The sequence below is a fragment of the Anastrepha obliqua genome, chromosome 5, assembly GCF_027943255.1.
Source record: "Anastrepha obliqua isolate idAnaObli1 chromosome 5, idAnaObli1_1.0, whole genome shotgun sequence".
NCBI classification, from domain to species: domain Eukaryota; kingdom Metazoa; phylum Arthropoda; class Insecta; order Diptera; family Tephritidae; genus Anastrepha; species Anastrepha obliqua.
The window spans coordinates 36,870,517-36,897,578 of NC_072896.1; the positions used below are offsets into that span (position 1 = coordinate 36,870,517).

The following is a 27,062-nucleotide window of genomic DNA, read 5'->3' on the forward strand; positions in this document are numbered from 1 at the left end:
GGCCCCAATTATACCTAAATGTCACCGAAAATTTTACAAATAGAATCGACATCTGTAAACGTGAGGGCGGCGTACATTTGAGAAATATCAATTATCATTAATTGTAGGCCCTCTACTAACTATGTCAATGAATGAATTCCAAGGCGAAAGATGACACTAGACCAACGAAAAGGTTTTGTTTATTAGAATGCACCCACAAAACAAACAAAAAAATCAGAAAAGATAACTAAAAGAACGAACAAGCTTGAATAGCCGACATACAACGATGGTGAGAATGGAACGGCTTTTCGTTATTTCGGTTTATGCCGACATGTAAACGGTCAAATAAAAAAAAAAAATAAAAATAGAAAAACAAATCAGCTGAACTACTAATACCATCTTTAATAGATTCGCCTTGAAAAGTTCCCATTTGAAATCTGCTTTTCGGAATTTAATTGTTGATTTTAGATTATTTTGTTTTGGCGTGCAATTAAAGGTCGATGGCAACGACAATTAAACATTTATATCTAATTTTTTATAAATTTAATAAACAAATAAGTAATAAAAAATAAATACTTCGACCTTTAGCAGGATAATGTATGTACTATACATACATCGAAAATTGGGCCAGTGTTGGAAAATTCTAGTGTTTTGAAATATATTTCTTTAGTTAAAAGACAAATTTAATTTAATGCTACAATAGCTGAATAAGAATAGACCTCAAGGAGATAAATTGTTGTTGACTTTTCAAACTATTAATTGAAGTTTTAATACAATGTATTTAATATTGAATTTATATTATGCAATACAAACTTTTCCTAGGAAAGTATAATAGAAAGTAGCTACAAAAACTTAAATAAGTGCTTTAAATACAGGCGAACTAGCAATAAACTAGCCTTAGGCTAATATCATAATACGGCTTTAAACGAACTTAAAACCTATTAATAAATTTATTGCTTAACTAATTCAGTCAGACACACGTACACATGCATACACTCCCGAACTGATCTTTCACTATCATACCATTTTATGTGTTTACAAAATATGTTGTCGGTTCGTTCGATGATTGTTGTCTAAAAACTGATCTGTACTGTAGCACGATGATGATGTTTTAGGGAATGCTGCTGAGGTGATAGTCCTTGGTCCATTTAAATCCGCGTCATAAATAAGTTCTGTAATCAAGCAATAGACGTTATAATTTGATTCTTAGACCCATAATCGGCGATTCTGTAACATTAAAACAAGAAAAACAAGCAGTTATAAACAAGCAGAAAAGATATAACTATAAATAATTATAGTAAGATTGAAATATCATAAACATTATAAAGAGCGCTCAGTATCGTAAAATCATATTATACACATATGTACATATACGTAACGTATAACTAATAGACACGCCAAAATCAAAATCATATATTGAATAATGAAGCTGGTTTAAATTTGTAGGTTGCGGAGTTCTTTCAAACAAGTTTTATTATAATATTTTTGCACAATAGATCTCTTTTGGTCGTAGTGCGCAATAGCCTAATTATAATATTCGTAAAACAGCTTAAAATATTGCATTTAAAACTTCAAAAATATTTATTTTAATTTTACACAAATCTTCTGTGCATATCCACTCTAATACCCAATGTCTAATACCAAGGCAGAAGTGGCAAACAGCTCGAACTCTCTTGTAGCTAACTATAATGTAAAAAAACGGTAGACGAAGAAATTAACTCTTTGAGATACTTTTGGAACAATTGAAACGCATTTGCATAAATACGAGGGGGGTTCAATAAGTACCCGTGTAAGAAATGAAGACACCATTAAAATTTTTTTTTTTCATAATAGTCCCCTTTTAGAAAGATACACTTCTCATAACGCTCCGGCCCCTCCAAAAATAGGATTCGTGGAACTCCCAAAATATGCCGCTGTCTCGGCGATGACTTCCTCGTTTGAACTAAATTTTTTTCCCGTGAACCATTTCTTCGTGTTACGGAAGTAGAAAAAGTCACAGGGAGCAGATCGGGTGAATACGGGGGTGCAGCAGTAAATCATAATGCAATTCATACAGTTTGGCGGTGACAGCTCCGGACGAATGTGCTGGTACCTTATCGTGGTGAAACAGCTCCTTCTTTTTCGCCAAATGCGGCCGTGTCTCCTTCAATCTGTTATGAAAACGGTTCAATAAATCACTGTAGGATTGTCCAGGTGGCCGCCGTAGTCGAATGGGTTGGTGCGTGACTACCATTCGGAATTCACAGAGAGAACGTAGGTTCGAATCTCGGTGAAACTCCAAAATTAACCCATTCGATCCCATTGTACTCGCTTGAGTACGGAAAAAGCATCTTTTTCGAAACGACGTCAAAAGCCAACGCTTACAAATTTTTAAATGTACTCGCCACTGTATAATACAGAGCAATGTTGAAAAGGAATACACATGTTTCTCCTTCTTTTTTTTTTTGAGTCCCGTTATCCGTTATTCACTTGTCTTTGCGTGCACCTTTGCTATTTTTCTTCTTTTCATGGTTTAGTTTGCAATTAGCTCTCTGTTTGACAAAATCTAAGTTATCACGGAAAAAGTTCAGTGTTGAAATACTCATAATACATATAATTTGTATACTTTATAACAAAAATACGAAAAAAGTTGTGGAAAAGTGCATTTCGGTAGGTTTAAATTCTAGTGTACTCGCATGGGTACAGTGGGAACATTAATATATATTTTGTGTGCATATTTCATGTAGATTTGGTAATGGATGTAAAAAAAATTTTACGGGATTTTACTTCGACTTCGCTATTATACCGCCAAATACCCACTGGGACACAGATGAGGAGGACATTGAAGAGGATAATATATTGCGTGATGATATTCCATGGGATGTTCCGGGCGAAGTTGACTTATTTTTGAGCAGTGACAGTGACAGTCATGTCTTTACGTCATATGACCTTCTTAGAATTTTAAAAGAACAAGGATTTAAGGCTACTGGGACTGTTCGTGAACGGCGGTCCAAAAAATGTCCTCTGAAAACGAACAAAGAAGTACAAAAGAAGCAACGGTCTCCCCGTTTGATTTTATGTAAGTTTATCATAATGATTTATTTGAATAGTTGTTTTGTATCAAATTTTGTAGGTGTTCTGACTCAGGAATACTTTTTGTGAAGTGGAATGACAATAGCGTTGTGACAGTGGGAACAAACTTTGATAGAATTGAACCTTTACATACCGTCAAACGATGGTCAAGACAAGAGAGGCGCAAGGTGAATGCCCATCAGCCGAAGTTGATAGCGGAATACAACTCAGGAATGGGAGGAGTTGACCTCCACGACCAAGCTTTGAATACTTACTATATAAAGTTTAGAGGAAAGAAATGGTGGTGGCCTTTTTTCACCTCAATGATAAGCTCGTGCGTAGCAAACGCATGGAAGCTTTATAAAATGGCAAGTAAGAGTCAATGCGACTTGTTGCAATACCAACGTGAAATTGTGCGATTTTATTTACGCAATTATAATATCCGGGACATATCTTCAAAACGATCGACAACGGCATCAATAGCTGGTTCCTCATATAACCATTTTCCCAAAAGGATATCGAATCAGCTGAGGTGCAGGGAGTGTCACCAAAGAATTCGATGGATTTGCGAGTTATGCAATGTAGCCCTTTGCGTGGAGAGAGAATGTTTTAAAAACTTCCATACTGTTAACCGAACTAATAGCCAAGGGAGTCTTTGAAAGTGTCTTTTTATTTAATACTCCATATTTGCATATACAGGCAATGTATATACATATTATCCCATTGTACTCGATTGGGTACAGCCCAAAAAATGCATTTCTTTGATTTTTTTTCGTGTTTTTCTTTTTTAAGGAGCTTAATTACACTATTTCAATAAACGTTTTATAAACGCATTTAAAAAAAATTGTTTTATATAAGGTTGGGATTTAATGGGTTAAGAAAAACATTTTTCTAATAGCAGTCGCCCCTCAGCAGGCATATTGGCAAACCTTCGAGTGTATTTCTGCCATGAAAAAACTCGTCATAAAAATATCTACCGTTCGGAGTCGGCTTGAAATTGTAGGTCCCTCCATTTGTGGAACAACATCAAGACGCACGCCACAAATAGGAGGAGGAGCTCGGCCAAGCACCCAAAAAAGGTGTAAGCGCCAATTATATATATATAATAGGACTATGAATAAGTTCGTGCGTTTTTTTCGAAATTTGAAACTTTATTGACGTAAAATGGTTACAAATTTAATATTCAAAGTATTGCCCATCGCTTACTACTACTTTTTCCCATCTTTCTGGCAATTCACGGATTCCCTTTGTGAAAAATTCGGTCGGTTTTGCCGCAATCCACGAATCGATCCATTTTTTGACTTCATCGTAATTACGGAAGTGCTGGTCAGCCAGGCCATGTTGCATCGATCGGAAGAGATAGTAATCGGATGGCGCAAGGTCTGGACTATACGGCGGGTGGGGTAGGACATCCCATTTGAGCGTTTCTAAGTATGTTTTGACCACTTGTGCAACATGTGGCCGAGCATTGTCATGTTGCAAAATAACTTTGTCGTGTCTATCGGCGTATTGCGGCCGTTTTTCTCGCAGTGCTCGGCTCAAACGCATCAATTGTCGTCGGTAGACATCCCCCGTAATCGTTTCATTCGGTTTCAGTAGCTCATAATACACAACACCCAGCTGGTCCCACCAGATACACAGCATAACCTTCAGGCCATGAATATTCTGCGCCGACGTCGATGTTGAAGCATGGCCAGGGTATCCATACGTTGCCCGACGTTTTGGATTGTCGTAATGGACCCACTTTTCATCGCCAGTCACAATTCGATGCAAAAAACCCTTTCTTTTGTGCCGTTGAAGCAGTTGTTCGCATGCCATAAAACGGCGTTCAACGTCTCTTGGCTTCAATTCATACGGCACCCAATGGCCTACCTTTCAGATCAATCCCATGGCTTTTAAACGTTTGGAAATGGTTGATTGATCAACTCCCAAAGTTTTTGCAACCTCTTCTTGCGTTTGAGCCGGATCTTGATCGAGCAATTCCTCCAATTCGGTATCCATGAACTTTGGCGGCGCACCCTCGCGTTCTTCGTCTTCCAAGCCAAAATCACCACTTTTAAAGCGTGCAAACCACTTCTGGCACGTTCGCTCAGCTAGAGCATGCTCACCATAAACTTCCACCAAGATACGATGACTTTCGGCTGCTTTTTTCTTCATATTAAAATAATGAAGAAGAATTCCCCGCAAAAACACATTATTTGGCCCGAAATTCGACATTTTCAAGTGTGGTAAAAATATTGTTGTTTACGCTTCAAATAAAAAACTTATACTGACGTTTGTGCCTTACGACAGGAGCTCTCCAATGAATGTTTGGAAATGTGGATCGATGGAATAATAATCAAGTTACGCCATCTGTTGTAAAACCGCACGAACTTATTCATCGTCCTATTATATATATATATTGTCTAGTGATCGGTCTTTCCTTTTTCTACAAAATCCATGAGGATGACGCCGTTCGCATCCTAAAAAATCGTCGCCATGACCTTTCCAGCCGATGTGACTGTCTTCGCTTTCTTTGGAGCAGATCCACCGGGAGAAATCCATTGTTTTAATTATTGCTTAGATTCTGGTGTGTAATGATCAATCCAGGTTTCATCAACGGTGAGAACTCGACGTAAAAATTCCTTCGGATTAGCTTAAATTGAGCAAAAAAAAAAAACAAACAATCGCGGCACTCATCGGGCCGACAATTATTTCATCGCCAACTTATCATGTAAAATATTAATTGCCCTTCCGGTCGACACATTTATGACCTCCGTTACTTCGCGCACTTTCGTTCGTCGATCAGCGATACTCAAAACGTGGGCTTTGTGAATGATTTCCTCGGTAACTACGTCTGCCGGGCGTCCTGGTCGCACCTCATCAAAAACGGATGTTCGCCCATGTTTAAATTCGTTGAACCAATGTCTAACTGTGGTCTTAGATGGCAAAGCGTCTTCATAGAGCGCATCCAACTTTGCTTTTATTTCCTCGCTATTTTTTCCCATCCAAAAACAAAAAGCGAATTACCGAACGATACTGCTCTTTTTCCATCTTAACGAAAATCAGGAAACACGTCTTATTCGAATATTCCCTAAATCCAAACTAACCTATGAATCAGTCTGAAATTTGTTTTGCCGTCGTTTGATAGATGGCAGCACACGATACTCACACGAACTTATAGTGATCATCATTTTCTACAATGGCTTCACATCTTCGATTTTTGCGTTGTATCAATTTGAGCGTAAGTTATGGAGGTAATCGGCTCCAAAATATCTGCTTGGCGTAGATATTTCTTAAGTTTTGTCTAAACATTTTCAATACAGTTGGCATCAGGCAACTGTGAAGGCTAGGCCAACATTTTCATCCCATTTTGCTGTTCCTATTCAACAAACCTTCGGCTTCTATGCTTGGAATCGTTGTCTTCTTGTGAAATCCAAGGTTAGCTGGATCTTCCAAACATCTTCGCAGCTGACGGTAATAATGCTTTTTGGTTAATTTTATTCATCACAACTGCAATTAAATTGGAGGTAAACACAAATAAACGACAAAATCCTTTTTCGGAGAAGCAGTTTCAACCAAGAACCTTAACTCGATGCTAATAGTTCGTTGAAGTTGTCAATTATCAACGTCCACCAGGATCGACCTAGGCAACTATTCGCTCAAAAGAAAGGTTCATCCGTGAATATTACGTTTGCCCAATTCCGTTCTCAATTTGTCTTAGCCCATGCAAGCCTTTTTTCTATGTATGATAATGAGAACAGCGTTTTTTTACTGTGATCTCGAATTTGAGGTCTTCTGCACGTGAATGTTCTCGAATCGGGACTTTCGATAAACAGGGAAGTTGTCAACGTTTTTAATTTCGGTATATTTTTGTATACATGTATTTATGAACGTTTTCGATTTTTTCAAATATTTTTGTGCAGATGCAAAAGACATTTTTGGACCTTTATTATTTATGTAAGTACATAGGAACACTTCTTCAAATCATTTTTCATTTGTAAAACCAATATAGTTTTGTAAAAATTTCTCACGAAACTAACAAATTGCACAACGCAAATATTGCGAAAAGGACAGGCCTATTTAGCAGTATGTAAATTGTTTTTATGACAGAACTCTAAGTTTTAATTTTGCCGGTCATTCTTCCATTAGACAGACTGTACGTATGGACAGAAAGGAGTACTTCATATAGGAAGCCATACATCCAAATAAATTGAAAGAAATGTTTCATGAAACAGTTTTAGCCCAAAGTTTTTGCGTGCTTGTTTCTTATTTAATTATTTGATTCTAAAACACATCCGGTGCTTATGAAAAATAATTAATTCAATGTTTTCTTCTAAATTTATATGAAGAAACCACAAGAACTTTCGTTCTTTTTTTGCTGCATGTCCACTCAAGGGCTACGACGCCAGTGCTAACTCAGATTAGTGTCATTCGAAACTTTCCCGTAAACGCAACCAAACAAAAATTAGTGAGAAGTACGCGAAGCGTTTTAAGACGGTATTTTTATGTACGCATTCGAAAGGGCCGAAATTATCTTACGCGGCTGCAAAAGTAATTAAAAAATCAAAAAAGTTTGTTCTGGTGTGGAATCAGCGGTATAAGGTGTACAAAAATGTTGAAGACTTTTCTAAGCGCGGCTTGAAGCGAGTGACGAAAAAAAGGAGTGACAAAGTAGGATAAAGTGATCGTTCAACTTTTTAAGCGGGACCCTTCTTTGTGACTACGCCAAGCACGATCTGCTCTTGCTAAAAAAGAAATAGATGCGAGTGTCAACACCATGGAACGTCGACCGAAGGAGGCGAAAATATCCTACCGTCCCACATCATCAAAACCACTGCTCTCCGAAAAGCACATTGAGAAACAAAAAAATGGCGTCACAGTATTGGACTGACCTTCCCAGACCCCAGACGCCAACCCCATTGAAAATGTGTGGGGAACTATAAAAACGCATCTTGCCGGAAGGCCAGTCCATGATTTAAAGCAACTCGTGCGTCAAGTTCGCAAAATCTAGTCCTGCTTGTCGACGAGCTAGTTCAAAGCATGAAGAAGATGCCAGGCTATACTCGACAACGATGAAAACTACACGGCTTATTGAATAATTGCGACTCGTAGTTTTGTACACACTTTCATGTAAAAAAATTTTGAATATATATATTTTATACTTCATGAATAATCGCGGTTCCTTTTTTCTGACACAGACTGTATCTGTGAATATATGTGACAAAATAAGGCGATCTTTTATTTTTTTGAAAAATTTTAAAATGCCACTAGCTTAGTTACGTACTATGTTACATTTAAAATTACAGAAAAATCGCTTAGAATGAAGACGAGAAATTGTAAGATAACACGGTGCCACAAAATAAAAAAAAATCGAAAGAACTCTTCAGGTAATATAGTGCACGTTTAAGACCAGTACAACACAAAACTGTGTTTAGAAAATTCAAACCACCCTCAATTTTTTTATTTATTGTTAAAAAACCGATTTATGGTGTTTTTGATGAAGTAAAAATACATAACTAACCCATTTTTCGACCGATTTTTTATTTCATTGGGAAGGGGAGTGTGTGTGGTTATGAATCTATATAATTCTAAGACTGAATGATTGACGTTCAACGAAAATTTTAATAACAAGCTCTGATTTGTGCAATTTTTCCACGTTTTTTTTCAATGTGATGCAATTTTTTGGCCACTATTCTCCAACGGGCACCACAAATATATACATATTTTTAAACTCCAATAAAATGGGCTCAAAATAAGCTATTTTTCATCCTCCTACATTGAAAACTGTAAAAGTTACGATTTTTTTTTTTTAAGTTTTTTTCCACATTTTTAAAAATCCAGCTGAACCGAGACTGCGAGAGAATACCGCATGGCCGATAGTGCTTTACTGCTCATTGTGGCTAATTTTGAAAGATAGCAATAAGTTTACATAACTATGAATACATCTAACATATCAAAACTCATTATAACCCAAGCTTACCTAATCCAAACTGACCAACCGAAGCTTGCATAACACAGCAGAACCGTTTGCAATTTGCTGGTAAGCATGTACCATTTAATAAAGTGAAAAATCATCACTCTTGAATGATAAAGACCTATTAAAACTTAGCATTCTAACCTAACCTTATTTAAATTAACCTAATGTACACACAAACGTAAGACAATGAAATTAAGTGTGTTTCAGTGCCGAACGAAAATATGTAAATAAATTCACACAGCTTGTAAATCTAGCCTATACAAACCAAACAAAAGATAACCTAACCTAAACTAATAGAGCCTTACCCTGGCAACGGCTTCTTGAAGGCTAAGCGTTCGGGGCGCATTCGGCGAGCATTCGGGACGTTTGCAGAGACTTCTCAGATACACCGACAACATCTCGTTAAACTAGCAATAATTGGAAAAATTGACTGGAGTTTTTAAGTTTTGTGTTGAAAAATCAGTGGTGATTTTTGCTTAGGATGAAAAATAGAAGATATACAGATACAGGGTGGCTGATGAAAGCCGCCACCAAAAAAAAATTGAATAACTTTTTTTTTTTTAAGTTATCTGTTCCATTTTTGTTTTAATTTGCAGATTGATCTTTAACATTTATTAAAATGGATAACTGGGACACGCAAACAAGAATTTGGATAGTCCGCCGCTATCACGCACTGGAGTCCGTAGTTTTGGTACACAGAGAGTACAGGCGGATGTTTGGCGGCGATCCCCCGAGCAGATGGACCATAATGAGACTGGTGAATAATTTTGCTGAGCAAGGAACAGTCGCAAGAAGGCCTTATCATCGAAACCCACCAGTTCGGACGGAGAAAACGATCGCTGCTGTAGCTGCAGCTATACAAAGCAATCCAAGGGTTTCAACAAGAAGCTTATCTGCTCAACTTGGTGTCAGCCGACAGTCTTTGCAACCAATAATGCACAAAGATTTAGACTTATTTCCCTACAAAATTCAAATGGTTCACAAACTGAATGCAGCAGACTTGCCGATTCGCTTGGAATTTTGCCAGAAGATCCTGCAAATGGTGGAAGAAGACCAAAACATGTTAAACTGCCTTTTCATGTCTGATGACGCCCATTTCGATTTAAACGGCAATGTGAACAAACAAAATTGTCGAATATGGAGTACTTCTAACCCACAGATACTCCACGAGACGGAATTGCATCCTCTTCGCGTGACAGTGTGGTGTGCGGCTTCTTCACGCTGTATTGTCGGGCCTTATTTTTTTGAAGAAAATGGTCACACCGTTACGGTTACTGGAGACCGTTATTTGAAAATGCTGAAAGAATTTTTCTATCCAGAACTACGCCGAAAGAGAATTCCTTTCAACTCTGTGTGGTTTCAACAAGATGGGGCAACGTCTCACATAGTCCAGACTGTTCTGACAGAGTTGCGACGAAAATTTCCCAATAAACTGGAAACCAGGTCGCCTGACCTTACTGCACCTGACTTTTTCTTGTGGGGTTTATGTAAACAAGAAGTTTATAAAACAAAGCCAACAAATTTGGATGAACTAAAACAATCCATTCGGGCAACAATTGCGGCTATTCCTGTCGCAACTCTCAAAGCAGCAATGAACAACTTTTTACTAAGATGCCGCACTTGTGTCAACGAGCATGGGGCATACACTAAAAAAAAAGTTATTTGAGTTTCTTAATGTAGCAAAATTCATCAGCCACCCTGTAGAAGGACTAACATTTACTTCAACAAAACTGGAAGATTGGAAATCGGATAAAATGCAGACGAGCTACGAATTTTTAAGTGTCGGAAAACACCCAAAATCGGTTTTTTTTTAACAATAAATAAAACATTTAAGGGTGTTAAAAATTTTTTCAACACGGTTCCGCGTCGTTCTCGGCTAGATCTATAGTGCTCATCATGTCACTTCAAAAGTTCTGATTCACTGTAGCACCGTGTAATTGATGCAATGTGAGTATACAATCCACCAGCGACGTAGCAGGAAATGCGTTACTCAATACTTTACACCGGACACTCCATCGCTTAAACCTATTTGTAAGTGGTATCAAAGATTCCGAACTGCACATTTTTCTGTGAAGGATGAGCCTCGAGAAAGATTGAAAAAATCGTCGACCGACGAGATAAATGTGGCCTTGGTGAAGTGAAAAATTGGAGCCCATGGTATGGAGCCCGAAAGGAGCAAATCCACCTGTGAAAGCTAGCAAACATTTTTGCTGATAATCCGTTAGATTCTTCTCATACAGTAACTGCCAAATATACTGAAAACTGCTGACCGAAAGAGTTCAAAAATTTACTTGGAAATAGGAAAAACGAGGAACTGCACCGCTTCTATTTACACCAATGTGGAGAACTGTTTTCAACAGTAGATTTACAGATTAAATAAATTTATTGAAATTAATGGTTATTTTGTGGAGAAAATAAAAAATAATGAAGATTTAAAAAAGGACATAAAAAAATTTATATATATATATATACACCCATTTTGGCCGAACTCCTTCTCCTATTTGTGGCCTCTGTCTTGATGTTGTTCCACAAATGGAGGGACCTACAGAAAAAGGTAGAAATACACTTGGAGGTTTGCCATTGCCTGCCGAGGGGCGACCGCTATTAGAATATATTAAAAAATTTACCCTTTTTAAAATTCAATTTACCGAATTGTGTTAGTCCCTAAATATATTAATTATTTGGAATTATAAAAATTCGTAAATTTAAGAAAAAACAAGCCATTAAAAATGGTTGTAATAAGAGCCGGATCTGGGAAAATTTCAGTGGCTATCTTCACCGACAGCTTGAGACTAAATAACAGGACTACCTGACTAATAAATATGCAAAGCCCGAAGGTACGTAAAAGTAGATCTATCGATTCTTTTTAGAAATGACGCCAAATGCAATTACGCTTTTCAAAGCAACTCCTCTGAATGATTTTTTATACAGGATTCGTGATTAATAACCACAACTCTCCACCAAGGCTCTGTATGCGTTACCATTTCCAACAACGTACTTGTGCGAAACAAGATTCCCAACCTATGCCGCTACAAAAAATAAAATAACGCAATAGACGGGGATCCAGCCTGACATCAACAAGTTGATGCAAAATAAAAAGCAATTCCATACATTCCGCAAGATTCATATGTCAAATTTAACTAATATGTGAAATATAAAGCTCTATTCCATAACGAAATAAAAAAGTAGTTCTCAATATAGCTCCTTCTTCTGGTTCTCTATAAGGTAAATGGTATTTCAAAAGGCGCGCTTAGATGCTGTTTTAAAATAAAACATGGATGGGATTATTTCAAGTTTCGTTATTTTTAAGTACTAAGCCACTATATCACTTTACTCCTGTAAAAAATTAATCGAATCTGGGGATCATCATCTACATCTATAAGACTATAGATCATATACAAAGAATTGCCGGTCGTTGTATTTGTGGAGCCCTTAGAACTACACAGATGCATTATGTTAAACCTAAAGCAAGTAGGTGCCAAATAGCTCTTAGATTAAGGGAATTAAACTCAACTCATTTAGAACGACCCATAACGGTCATTGGAGCATATTAGAGAAAGTCGCCTGAATTTATTGTAAAACAGACTTTTGTAGCACCGAGAACATTAATTTAAATAAATCCTTTGCCCCAATATTTCCTTTGAACAGATGAAGGTACAGCCCAAACTATTGAATTGGCCCCCAGCCACTTGTAAATTACTTATAGAGAGAGAAACTATTAAAATAGTAAATTCAAAATGGCAAAACCTAATAACACGTGAATTAAGCAAATTGACATGACCAAAATTCAGCAGTGGTCGTTCAAATTACCCGCTAAAATTCAACAAAGAGGATACAAGAACTTTGATAGGCGTATTAACCGGTCATTGTCTAATAGGTAACCATGCTAGAAGGCTAGGAGTTCCAGGTCATAAGGACCCATCACTTCCCTTTCTGAAAACGGAACTATATGAGGGACTAGCTCTGGAAACGCTATCGATATGGGACCATTCAACCTCGTACAAAGCTGCCAAAAGTATACTAAGGACTTGGAATAGAAAAACTGCAAACTTTATTTTATCACTGTCTAGGAAAATATTGGCTGGAGTACTGGCGGGACACTGTCTCACCCCACATCACGCAGCCAAAATGGGATTAGTGCAAAGCGATGCGTGAAACACATGCAATGGGGCGAATACTAGGGCCACTTTGGAGCACCTACTTTGCCACTGCCCTGTCCTTTGTGGGACTTGACAAATGTGCCTAGGATCAACATATTTTTCATCCTTGAAGGATATTGCTGACAAAAGGCTGAATAAAACTCCCCAAGACGTGCATTATGAATTATATTATATAAAATGATATCTTCGACTCCAAAATACATAGCACAGGCAACACAATGGACCCTAGAGGTTTAAGTGAGATAGCCAGCACTATCTAACCTAACATAACTTATCATAACGGATCTACCTACCTACCTACGGCTCTTAACAATTATATGTGCCCGCAAGGGCATCTCTCACAAGGAGGTGACGGGCACGACCACCCCGCGGACCCTAGTCAAGATGTCCCTCGTTTCAGCGACTTTGTAAGAGTTAGCTAAAAAGTTAGGAGACAAAATCCAGCACATGTCTGTTCCCATATAGGGCGGTGTGTTCGTCAGTGTCTGTTCGCCATGTTAGGTGCGACTGTATGTAAAAAGCATGACCGGTATGCAACGGAGCGCACTAGGAGCCACTGAATAGGTCGTTATGACTTTCCACCTGCGACCTCAAAGGGGTGATGTGAGTTCGTTCTGCCGATGTGTTAGCTCCGGTGTATATCAGTAACCAGCCGCCTTGGACCCTGGTCAGGAAGTGTTCGTTGGGCGAAAGAGTAGTAGCTTTCGTTGAGAAAGAGGAGGGATGTTTTTAGTGGAATCACCACACACCTAGTAGCGACGGTTACAACGGTTAGGGCATTTTTAACCCAACCTCACCACAAAAACAAAAAAAAAAAAACAATTATATATGAAAAATAACATTATTTAGCAACATGGGCACATCTACAGTCAAGTCCACCAAACATTCAATTCATGAATACCTCATTGTTGAAAACGTCGAGATAGCGCTGTTGGTTGTTCAGCGGCACTTTCCGCTACAGCGCCAATATTCTTGATAGAACGTCCATTTTTTGATTTGTGACTCCTGTTCTATCATCGATAGAACCAGTTTCTTGAAGTTTTTTCACCAACCTTTGAATTGTCGACTCATTGAGACGATTATTTCCACCAATATATTACGAATTTTGCGTAAAGTTTTTCTTAAAGATCGACCATTTTTATAAAAAGTTACAATAGGTTTAACGCGTTGTTCTATCGTATTAAGTTGTACATCTGCCTACATGACAAACGTCGAAGATGATATAAAAAAGGTACCGTCTCGAAATTATTCACTACTTACATCTAGGCGTCACTTTTGAAATACCCTTTATCTCTTAAATTGAACTTTTCGATATTTTGAACATCGATAATTTAATAAGGTGAATGGCAAAACCAATCTACAATTGTGATAGTTAGAAGTTAAATTTCATTTAAAGTTTTAACCAAATTATGTAACTAATGAACATGAAAAAATTAAATAAACAATAAGGGAAATATAAATAGGAATGAAATAAATGCATTAAATAAAAAACACACAACTTTTGTAATCCATAATGCTATTCTGATAAAAATGTATTAACGTAAATTCAATTGGAATTTTTAAAGAGGTTACTACAGAAACTGCAAACATTTTCTCAGACATAACTTGAAATTGATTTCGATAGATCATACATAACATGATACATTTAGGAAGTTCACAAGTCGTGACATTTATCGTATTTCTTCTGTTGTGATATAGTACAGGGTAGGCCATTTAAAGCGGGCCCATCTGGCAACCCTATAACTTTTGACAGGAACGTCAGATCGACTAATGACATAGCGCGTTGGAAGCGTCAGTCCAAGACAATTTTTACCATGGAGCAGTACACTCCAAAAGAACGCGCTGAAATAATTCAGCTTTACATCCAAAATAACTTCTCAATTGTGAAAACTCAACGTGCGTTTAAAAAAAAAAATAAAGTTAAAAGTGCGCCATCCAAAAGCACTTTACAGCGTTTATACGCAAAATTTATTAACCACGGTAGTCTCAGCAATACCAGCCACGCATCCAGACAACGTACACGACGTTCTGCTGAAAATATCGAGGCTGTACGAGCCAGTGTTGAGGAGGCTCCGCGAACATCGAGTTATCGTCGTTCTCAGGAATTAGGCATCGCCAGGACAACACTCAGGCGCATAATTCGCATCGATTTGAAAATGTTTCCGTACAAAATTCAAATTCACGCGCTACAATCGATTTTTTGAAGCCATTGTTCCCTGGAAGGTTGATTTCGAAAAATGGTGATTTTCCGTGGCCACCGAGATCACCAGATTTGACGCCACCGGGCTTTTATTTGTGGGGTTATCTGAAATCCAAGGTATACATCAACAAGCCAAGGACTCTAACTCAACTTAAAAACAATATCCGACGCGAAATCGCCGCCATACCGGCCGAAATATTGGCCAAAACGATGGAAAACGCCGAAAAAAGGACACATTTGGCCATCAAGGCCAGAGGCAAACATTTGAAGGATATCATTTTCAAAAACTAGCTGGAACAAATCTCCTTGAATCAAAATAAATGATTTTTCATATCAACACAAAAAAAATGTTTTTTTCAATGTTTTTTTTCAGAAACAAATGGGCCCGCTTTAAATGGCCTACCCTGTATTAGGACTGCTGTAAAGTGACACGTGTGCGCACCTTGTACTACTTCATGCACTGTTCCTAAAAAACATCCTTTCAAAGTTGTATTTTGGTATTAAAATTTTACTTGTGAAACAAAAAGAACACTTTCACAAATATCCTAATGCAAGGCGGCGCAAAATTAATCATCCAATTTTATTTTTGATCAAATTTTTTACCAAACACAAAAGACTTATTTTGTGAGATGAAAATCCTTATTTTGACCTTTACGCGCTCCATTGCTTGTCTGTTCGTATACTGCAGCTGTTCACCATTGGCAAAAATTATAAATCTTCCGATAGAGAGAATGATTTTGCGCCACCTTGTACAATACAACAAATAGCACGACTTGTGAACAATAAAGGAGGTAGTTGCATTGCAATTTTTCGGTTGTCATATTAATCACCTGATATTAGTTGTGTTTTTTATACAATAGTTTGTAATTATTATACCGTTAGTAAACAAACATAAATGGTTTTTGTTCAAATTTGTGGATTTCTACAAACTCGCAGATTTTATAACAAAATAAAAACAAAAAACGGTAACATGAGCAACTTTCGCGCCCTGTACCTTGCACCCGAAGTATTCATTTAATAGTGAGTTTGAAACCAAAATCTTGATATTCACTGTTTATGAATTTCTACTCTGAGAAATATTCCTGGTGAACACTAAACGTCAGCTTTCTACTACGTCCAACCATGACGGTACTTTCAATCGAAACTTATTTACAAACAAAATATAAATACAAGCTGTTTTGTCTTTATCTGCCTCTCTTTGCTAATGATTGCAAATTTTGCGTTTTTTTATATTCTCCTCTCTGCGAGAGTATTCTGGCTTGCACTCTAGATTTTTATTGCTGGCTGATGTTAGCCAATTTTTTTTACCAATCAAACATATTTGAAAATATTAGTTCTGATATTTAAAGCTACCATATTTGCCTATTTGCCATCAAAAATAGTTCGGCTTTCTTTTGTGAAAATTTTGCCTTTTAATTGAAAATTTGAAAGGGATTAAGAGGCTGCTAATTTATCTAAGTATTTACTCCGCTCTTTAAAAATATACTGAATTCTGTCGCATAATAATCAAAAGTTTTTAATTTACCATTCTTAATGTCCATAATGAAAATGTCGGGTATTCAGAAACAAATAAATGATTTGAAGTCGAAAAATTTACTGATAATATTCTTAAAGAGAAGAACGAAACTCCTTTTATAAGCAAAATAGCAGACTCGGGTATATACGTTTCGTCGTAGCCAAATGAATTGGTGCGTGACTACCATTCGGAATTAGCAGAGAAAGTAAGTACGAGTCTTCGTGAAACACCAAAAAGAAGAAAAAGTTTTTTCTAATAACGGTCGCCCCCCGGTAGGCAATGGCAAACCTCCGAATGTATTTCTGTCATGTAGAAGCTCCTAAACAAAAAACCATTTGCCGTTCGGAGTCGGCTTAAAACTGTAGGTCCATCCATTTGTAAAAACAACATCAAGAAGCACGCCACAAAGAGGAGGAGGAGCTCGGTCAAACACCCAAAAAAATGGTGTAAGCATTTTATATATTTATTGAACCAGTACGAACGACGACGATGTACAGCGCACGATTACTTTATGCTGTTGCATACAACCGTTTTGTGAACAAGGTTAAATACCCTTGGGCACCCGAGTATAAAAAGTAGAAATGGAAATATCTTCTACATATACATACGTTGGGATATTCGCCCTTTATTGGGTCTCTGGTAGAGCTTATCTGCCACTTTATGCTGTTTTACAAATATACGGGCCTATAGTTTTAAGACGCCTGCGAACGGAAAATAGCTTTTATGGCTAGATTATTATGGTAGAAATGCTATCTGAGATTTGTCAGTGCATTCCGATGTTAGAATACTAGAAAATGGCTCTTTTATAATCTGGGATTTCGTGTCTCTACGCACGAAACGAATGATATTCACAAATAAATCCTATGGCGGCCGCAGAAATATTGACGTGATTCTCTATTTTTCAACCCTTTAATTCAAATTATGAAAATTATTAATATACTCTCACAATACTTTGTTCTTCTTCTTCAATTCTTTTAGATTTGGAAAAAAAAAGATACTTCGAAATCCTATACTCAATACGAGGCAGCTCATATGCGGCGCGCCGCTACTGAAATAGCCATACCTCAAAGACTCTCCATTATTATATTTTTTTTTAAACAATTATGAAATGTGAAGGAATAATAATAATAATATGCTCCTTAATATCTAAAAAAATTACCCAAAAAACTAAATTTTAAATAAAAAAAATGTCTGATGGTTTTTAGACAAAATTTTAAAATTTGTTACATTATATAGGGTGGTTCAATAGGTGCGCTTCAACTTTTTTCCGATAGGAAGGGCGAACGACGCAATATTTTTTATTTTTCGCTTGTCATTTGTAAACTTCATTAGTATACATTTCATCATGGAACGCTACACACTTGAGCAACGATTGCAAATCGTGCAAATTTTTTATGAAAATAATCGTTCTGTTGCTGCTACTTTAAGAGCATTACGGCCATTTTACGGTCCATTTAAAAAGCCGTCCCGTTTTGGGGTTATGTGAAGTCATTGGTCTACAGTAACAAGCCGGCGACGATTTGTGAGCTCAGAGCCAATATTGAACGCGAAATTGCTGGAATTTCGGCCGATTTATGCAAAAGAGTGGTCGAAAATTGGGTTCAACGACTGGACTTCGTAAACCGTGCACGCGGTGGTCATGCAAAAGAAATCGAATTTCATAATATACTTAAATGTATATGTTCAAACTCGATAATAAAAAAAAAAATTAGTTAAAAAAGTCAAACCGTTTGTGTTTTATTCAAAAAAGTTCAAAAGTTGAAGCGCTCTTACTGAAATACCCTATATTATATTGAACTGCGTATTTTAAGCAATAATGTCTGTGATTCCTATTGAAATCCATTTGACAGTTTCGGACTTATTAAATTTTGAAAGATCACTACACTCATGTTCTTACATGGCGTGGCTCAGGCCATTTTGAAAAACTATGAGGTTTCAAAGTATCTCACACATTACTATTATTTCACAAAGATACAAAAAATTGAAACACTACTTGCTTTTTTCTTATTTTTTTAATGAAAATTGGCTGCCTCTCACCAGACTCTCAAATCTAAAAATACAAACACAATGTTCATATTATATAATATAATGCATTTGCAGTTTCTGTAGGTCTTCGATTTTTTGTGAGCTAAAGTGAAATTTTTATCAAATGTAATAGCAATACATACATTTAAATTTTTTTGTTTAAAGTAATTGAAAATAAATAAAAAAGAAGTCAAATGAGCTACTGTGAATAGCATACATAATTTTTAGAGGTGTATTAGGTAGACGAACCGCGTTTCGCGAACAAAGCGGTAAGCAACCGAATACATAATAGTGTTAGATAGCACGTGTTGTGTGTTCTTTACCTATAAATTGATGAAGCTGATGTAGACCTTGACCAAGCAACTAACAAAGCCTCACCTCTACTGCGGTCTTTTTGCCTTTGCAGCAAAATTTTTTCACTATCATCAGGAAACAGTGAATTTTTAATAGTTATGAATAGTAGCCTGCAAGTAAAGTAGGTAGAAAAAATTTAATAACACCAGTTGCGTTAATAATGATTAGAGTAACTTACCGCGGTAAAACGGCCACCAATGCTGATATGAGTATCACGAGCCAATGTATCGTAGAGCCAAAACAACGAAATATCACCCAATAAGTAGAAGGTAATCCAAAGCAGTTAACACATGTTGAGTTGTAAATAATAGAGAAAGCGTAGAATGAACCAAGACTTATGATAATAGAGAGCGCATGTAATATGGTCTGCAATTGGTAACGTGTGTACTTCGAAATTGTTTCAATTTAAATTATATATCTTAATATACCCATGATCTTATTTCCAGTGCACCATGAACTAAATTCGTATATAAACAGGAAGCCGTTATCGTTGCCCCAAACTCCCAAATTCCAATATCCGATTCGGCATATGCACACAAAGCCATGAAAAATATCACTAAGCTTTGGTATAGTGCGTCTAAAAGTACTATCCAGAAGTCATGTGGTTTATAGGCTAGACCCAATCGACTCTTTTGAAATGATTTGAAAATTGAATTGAATTTAACTGCATTGAACGAATGTTTTAATTGAGAACTTACATGTTTGTACAAATAACAATTTCGTAATAGAAAATCTTCAGGCACACGTTTGTCATAGACGCCAATGGCAAGGGGCGGCAAAGATGTAAATATTAAATTATACAACATCAAATACATTTGATCCATCATAACAGAACCAGAAAAGCCGCAGTACAGTTGGTACCAAAATATTAAGAACACAAACGCCTTGAAAGAGTGTAAGACATTTCAAGCGTAAGAAAATGATAAAAGCGAAATTCCTAAAATATTTACAGCATTTTTGTAAAAGAAATAAAGAATCATGCGTGACAAGCGATCGTAACACCAGTAACCGTGTGTTAACAATAAGGGCTCCAAATAACGAAAGCGCGACAATGTGAAATCCGCTGCCATTACTGCCTGCATACCCTCCTGACCGGAGATACCAACGCCTACATCAGCCATCTACATAAAGAAGTCGAAAATTTCAATTAGTCCTGTTTAGAGTAGTTAAATTCACATTAGATACCTGTATCATTGAGACGTCATTTGCGCCATCACCGATTGCTAAAGTACAGAGACGTAACTCTTCTTTTACTACTTTCACCAGATAGGCTTTCTGTAGAGGCGTCGAGCGGCAACATAAAACAGATGCGCAACTGTTTGCTAGTCTCAGGAAGGGTCTAATAAGTTTTGAACTGAAAAATAAAATAAAAAGCATTTTAAACTCCTAATCTGAAAAATTATGTAGAAGGTCACAATTTTTTCTCAAATGATCATTATATTATATTACGATATGCGCTTTTTAAGAGATTTTTTGAAATGCTTCCTAAAAGCTCATAAAAGGCTATGCAAGCAAGAAAACAAAGCAAACAAACACAAAAATAAAATAAAATAAAATAAATAAAAATATATTATATAATACATTAAATACTTGGCGCTTATACGCTTTACTGGGTGTTCGATCGAGCTCCTCCTCCAATTTGTGGTGTGCGAATTGATGCGTTTTGCCAAATGGAGGGGTAGATGGTTTTTTATGAGGAGCTTTTCATGGTAGAAATACTCTCGGAGGTTTGCCATTGCCTGCCGAGAAGCGACCACTATTTTTGTATTTTTCTATTATTTGATATTTTGTTCCCGGGGTTTCGTACCTGTGCACCTCCGAATGGTAGTCGCGCACCAATCCATTCGGCTACGATGACCTGCATATTAACCCAGTATAAATTCTTCTTCTAGCAGAATGAGCTGGTGCGTGACTACCAATCGGTAGCGTCTGGGTTCGAAAGCCAATGTGAGCACGAAACACCAAAATTATAAAAAATATTTTTCTAATAACCGTCGCCAATTGGCAGGCAATGGCAAGACTCCGAAGGTATTTCCATCAAGAAAAAGATCTTCATAAAAAACCATCTGCCGTTGGTAGGCGGCGTAAGTCCTTTCATTTTGTAGAACAACATCAAGACACATACCACAAAATGGAGGAGGAGCTTTGTTATTTTATGTTAAAGCATGGATTTTTGAAGATTGTGATTGGTAAAAAGGTTTCAAATTTCAATAAACTTTTTGGACTTTCAAGCCAGTAGAAAGAGCGGGTGTATGTAGACTTTTCTAGATAACTGTATTTCTACTCATTTTCTCTAGGGCACCTTTATTTATTATGTTTTGATGTTGTTTACTTATTTTTATGAAAATGCTTCAATATCAGAAAATTTGGATTTGGATTTCAGTAAAATAATATAGTGTTACTAAACGGTGACCCTGTTTATAATACAGACGAAGGAACTCCAAATGCTGGTCAGCCGTTTCTAAGCTGCGCAGCGCCCATATGGGCGGAAGGAACTAGTAGAACATAGTGAACGTAGCACATACCTCTCATACCGCACTAAGGACTGTGACGAGATACCTTCTGCTGTCGCCTGAACACCACATTCATAGTGAGGCGTGGGTTATCCTTTAAAACAAGGGTAACACCACCAAGCGATACCAGCTGAAAAGGTATCGCAGTCTGCTGACATCCAAACCTATATTAAATAACCAACTGGACCTGAGTGAATACAGAGAGACGTTAAAGATTTTTCACCGAGAGCTGATTACCCCCCTTAAAAGCTCTGCACGCGGTAATCGGTATCCAACCTCAACTCATTGCAGACAAAGAGCTTCAACTTCCTCGGAATATCCGAACAATTACTTTCTGGATATCCTATTTATCCAGAATTGCTCATCTAACACCCCTCTTTTTTCGGTCCCAACCTCGTCAAAACTGTTCGTTTCCTGGGTCTACCGTTAGGTGATATCAACGACAATGACCGCTTTAAGCAGTATTTTGTAAGTTGCCACAGCAACAATGCATGATGCACTAAAGACATCTACCGGAAAACACTCAGAAGTTCACATAATATAATTAGCAAAATATGTAATAGAAATATTTTAGTACCAAAATAGTTTTTTTTCCTTTTTTTTTAACGGTACCATTTTCCGAACCATTTTACATTTTTTTTAATAGGGAACTGCTTAACTGAACTTTAAATTGTGTTACAAATCAGTAACTAACTAAACAATACGACCAATGGGACCGTTCCCACGACAGTCGATTTTACTTTACCGGAACGACCTGGATTATATCCGACCAAGGACTGTACTCCAGCATGTATGGGGAATGTTTATGCTGCTACAACAAAAATAAACAATTGAGAACTTATAACAGTCGCGTTTAAGTTGCCGAAAGATGTCACACCGTCAAAATTCCCTAAGAGCTTATGGAAATTTTTCACGCTATTATCGTAACAAACCATCAATTAAAAAATATAGTGAATTCCCTAATTTTTAGTTTTACCCATCCTTATAAATGATCTTTTAATAAGAGGAATTTACCGCAAATCCAGGATAAATGTAAGTGTTTTGCCGTCAACAACCAGAGCTCGTGGTTTCAATCGAGTATCATACGATGACTTGCTGTTGTCCAGCTCGGCTAAGTAGAAATTAATTGCACTTTCGGCAGCATCACGAGAACGGGCCGTCAGGCTGCATATAATGATTGAAATATGTACACACAAATTATTTTTACATCCTAGATAATTTCGGAAATGTTTCCATAGGAAGCGGAAAAAATTCTATACATACCGTATTAATTCCATCTGTTGCGTGAACAATTTTGCCGAATAAGCAACGTTTATTGCTGTTTCCGGCTTATCACCAGTTAGCACCCACAGCGATATTCCAGCTGAAAGCATAGAAGCTATCGTTTCCGGAACGCCATCTTGCAAACGATCCTCAATGCCTGTAGCACCTAACAAGGTCAGATTAGACTCTAGCTTGGCAAACGAATCTCGGATACGTCGTTCTCTATTCTCCAATGACATTTCAATTTCTTGATGTCGTGCCCACCATTCGGTGTACTCTGAGGGATTGAGTATACGCTTTGCCATCACCAATATGCGCAAGCCTTCTCGCGCGTAACGATCCAATTGTTGTTGCGCCTTTTCTCGCATTAGACCTAATGTAAAATTACAAGATTATAATATATGTATGCTCTTTGTTGTATTAAAATTCAAATACCTTCCGGAGTGTTTGGCGGGCATGGCACTAAAACAGGCATAATAGAGCTGTCGGCGCCCTTTGCATAAAGTATAATTTCTTGTGTTCCAGTGCGCCGCACAACGATTGACATGCACTTGCGACTCGAATCGAAGGGTAAAATCTTTAGCACCTCATACTCCACCATACCTGAGTTTGGAATGCTTACTAATATGTGATTCGGGCTCCGGTTGACCAAGCAACAGTCGTAGCTGTAAGCAGCATTCACCAGCGCAAGCTCATCTGGACTTTCGGCTTCATACAATGGTCTTCCATCGGCTGTTTTGAATGTTTGTCGACTCTTTGCTTGACTAATAAATAATTTTTATTGAAAACCACTTATACATAAACTTAAAGTTAATTTTATTTTGACTTACTTTATCTTGTTGGAAAATTTTTTTGCTTGTGCTTTTACATTTAGAAAAGAGGTAAGACTTGTTATTTTTGAATTGATTACAGCTTTCGCTCGGCCCGTTGGTGATATGCTATTTGAGAATGACTTAATTTTCATTGGAGGTGAATCAGAAGTAGGCGTAGTCTCTGCGGAGCTGCTTATTGGTGACAAAGATGGTATATGTATTTGTGTTGGCAAAACATAACCGACGTTCGGAGGCGGCGATGGCGTTACGGAACGTGATTCGGCTAATCGTGTGTAACGATCAGCCGGTACAGCAAGTGCTAAATTATTATTCGCTATCGATGATGAAGATGAATCTGTTTGAGTTATGTTTTGGAGGGGAATATGATTGTCTTTTCCACCTAAACAGATTTAATTGTATAAACAGCAAAACTAAAAAAGCATAAACACCTACCTTTCGAATCACTATTGCTTGCATCTTGAACTTCAATTATGCCACTAGCATTCATCAAATCATGATGCGGTGTAGCACTTACAATCACCGTATTGCAAATTGCCAACACCAAAAGAAACTCTTGAAGCCGCTGCGCATTCGGTGATAAATACTGACCCGAGTTTATTACTTCTAGCATATCACTAATTAGTGTGGAATTAGTTATAAGCGGTGGTGCAGGTGATCCTGGCTTTGAATGTAATTGTTCCAGCTCAGAAGGTGGATGATTATAGTCTATGCCATTGACAACACATCGTCGAAACAGCATTTTATTTTCAGTCAGTGTTCCTGTCTTATCTGAAAAAATATGCTGTACTTGTCCCAATTCTTCTGTGATATTCATCGCGCGGCATTCGGTTTTTTTGTTTGTATCCTGATCATACAAATCGATGTTGTTGTGTATGTGATAGACTTGAAGGATTTTGCATAGTTCAATTGTGACATACAACGACAATGGAATCATCACCTGCAATATGATAATGTACGTCCAGAAAGTCAAAAGACCTTCGTAGCTGGGATTAACGTCAAAAGGTAGATATGGTACAGGGAAATGTTCAAAAGAGCTCAACCACATTTTGCAACCAACGGCACCAATAATGCACAATATCAACAAAATTATCACACACCTGAAAGAATGGAAGAGGAGGAAAAAAGTGTAGATTACTGTAATATCGTTAAAAAATGTGGAAATAACATAAACCTTGTCATTAGACGTGGATAACCATTTCATTCAAATTTAGTTTTCATATTTGATTATTTATTTCATTGCTCACATAATTTCATTACACCGTGTTTCATTTTCAATAAAAAAATGTACTGAAAAATATGCGTGCATCTTTTAATTATAGCCGAATTAAATTAGACTTCAAATGATAAGATGGACCCCCATGCCACGTACTAAATGTGGCATCTATTTTACAGCCCATTGATCAATAGCAATAAACGCGATAAACAATTAAATAAAGAGTGATACCATGGACAAATATATATATATATATATATGTATATAATACATATGCCATTATTTAGTCTGGTCAGGGACAGCCAAGCTGTTCTAAAGGCCTTGAAAACCGTTTGCACTTCTTCAAAAATAGTCCAGGAATCTAAGTTCCATGAACTCCGTTTCAAGGTGGAATGAGTTTGAACTTGTATGAGTACCATGACACTGTGATGTTCACCTGGCCGATGAATTGCTAAACTCCAGTTCTTTGGAGAATCCAATTGGACTGGACCCAGTTTTAGGGCCAAGTATAGCGGGTATAGTCGGGTAAATCAAGTATTTCATTAATGCAGCACATGAGAACCGCTGGTGTAATATGTACACCTGCAAAATAACCGAATTTTTCTAAAAAATATTTGTAGGGTAGTAGCTACGAGCCCTGATAATACGGATTATGTACCACAATCCATGTCACATTAGGCATAATCGATAATCCACTGTTTACATCTTGTTTAGTGGATGAGGATAGTACAGAACATTTTATCCGCCGCTGACCGGGCAATATTGCCAGAGCACTTAGCAAATTTAAGCGGTCCACATTTCAATTCCATGACATTTTTTGGCCACCATTTCTGTGTTAATTAGGATTGATATCTATTTTTAGAAATGGACATGTTTCTTCACAATAAATGTTGTTACTCTGGTTAAGCTTCATTCTTCAAGCTACAAGCCAAAAATAAACTTTTTTAAGTAGTCTTGAAGTTTTTATAGATTTTAGAGTCGCAATTAGTGCATAGCATAGTTGTACCGCCAGAAAACATTGATATCGTTAGAATGGTATTAGTTGGAAAGTTAATAGTATATATTGTCTACAATATACTCTACTACTTGCAATATGCGCCCAAAGCCGGCGCTATAGCAACTAATATTAATATAATAACAGGCCCCAGCACTCTCCCTTGGTTACACTCTGATTTTCTTTTCAGCAAAAAGCTATAGTGGCCCCGTAGTCGAGTATGTTTAAACTTGACTGCAATTCGGGTTGTCCCGGGTTCGATGCTTATTGTGACATTCCGTGTGGCGGAATAAAACTTTAGTCCCTTTACTTGTGCATAAAAATCACAAAAAAAAACATGCAGTTTAGCGCAAAAAACGAAGAGCTGACCTTCAGTTATTTTAACATAAATTGATAGCCTAATTTTGGTAATAGCAATAATAATAGGGTTAAATATCCCCTAAAAATATTCCACAATGGCTTGAACCCATTTACTGCAATTAAAATGCAATTCAGAAAGTGTGCATCCGTCAGCAGCTGGTTTGTATAAAATTTGATGTACATAAATATATTTTAGTACGTAATATAATAAAAATATTTACGGTCGGGTTCACACATTTTTAATCCTGGAATCCACTGATTATCTTCGTATTAATAAATGCCAATTAACGGCAGATGGTTTTTATGAGAGGCTTTTTCATGGCAGACATATAGTCGAAGTTTTACAACGTCCCTAGTGTGGAGATCACCATTACATAAAAAAGTTTTCTGTAATTTGGTGCTGTATGCCCACAGTGGGCTTCGAATCCCTACGCACATTTGAAAACTGACTAAAATCATACGAGCATTTTAAATAGACTAAAATTACCATATAACATCAATATTCATCTGTTGTTCGACTTGAGAGCGCTTGTAACGTGGGCCACTGTTGTTCAGCATTGATTTCGTTTCGTGGCCCGCATATACCACTATGCCTTCAACGAAATCAGTATTCTGAAAATAAATCATTTTAGTTATAACTCC

At 37.1% G+C, this 27,062-nt stretch overlaps 1 protein-coding gene across 4 annotated transcripts in view; it reads right to left on the reverse strand.

Moving 5' to 3' along the window:
• Positions 1 to 738: 738 nt before the first annotated feature.
• LOC129248254 (phospholipid-transporting ATPase VB) overlaps positions 739 to 27,062 on the reverse strand; it is a 62,688-nt gene continuing 36,364 nt past the window's right edge. For 2 of the 4 annotated variants that reach the window (XM_054887734.1, XM_054887733.1), the window contains 13 exons: positions 26,908 to 27,032; positions 24,286 to 24,950; positions 23,851 to 24,232; positions 23,456 to 23,784; positions 23,021 to 23,393; positions 22,772 to 22,921; positions 20,430 to 20,598; positions 20,195 to 20,365; positions 19,943 to 20,128; positions 19,673 to 19,873; positions 19,423 to 19,610; positions 19,214 to 19,354; positions 739 to 1,206 (listed from right to left, as the gene is read on the reverse strand). In XM_054887734.1, coding sequence (XP_054743709.1) covers positions 1,158 to 1,206; positions 19,214 to 19,354; positions 19,423 to 19,610; positions 19,673 to 19,873; positions 19,943 to 20,128; positions 20,195 to 20,365; positions 20,430 to 20,598; positions 22,772 to 22,921; positions 23,021 to 23,393; positions 23,456 to 23,784; positions 23,851 to 24,232; positions 24,286 to 24,950; positions 26,908 to 27,032 — 3,129 coding nt within the window. In that variant the 3' untranslated portion in view covers positions 739 to 1,157. Of the gene's footprint in view, positions 1,207 to 19,209; positions 19,355 to 19,422; positions 19,611 to 19,672; positions 19,874 to 19,942; positions 20,129 to 20,194; positions 20,366 to 20,429; positions 20,599 to 22,771; positions 22,922 to 23,020; positions 23,394 to 23,455; positions 23,785 to 23,850; positions 24,233 to 24,285; positions 24,951 to 26,907; positions 27,033 to 27,062 lie in introns of those variants that run through there. The other 2 variants (XM_054887736.1, XM_054887735.1) reach the window with 2 other exon arrangements.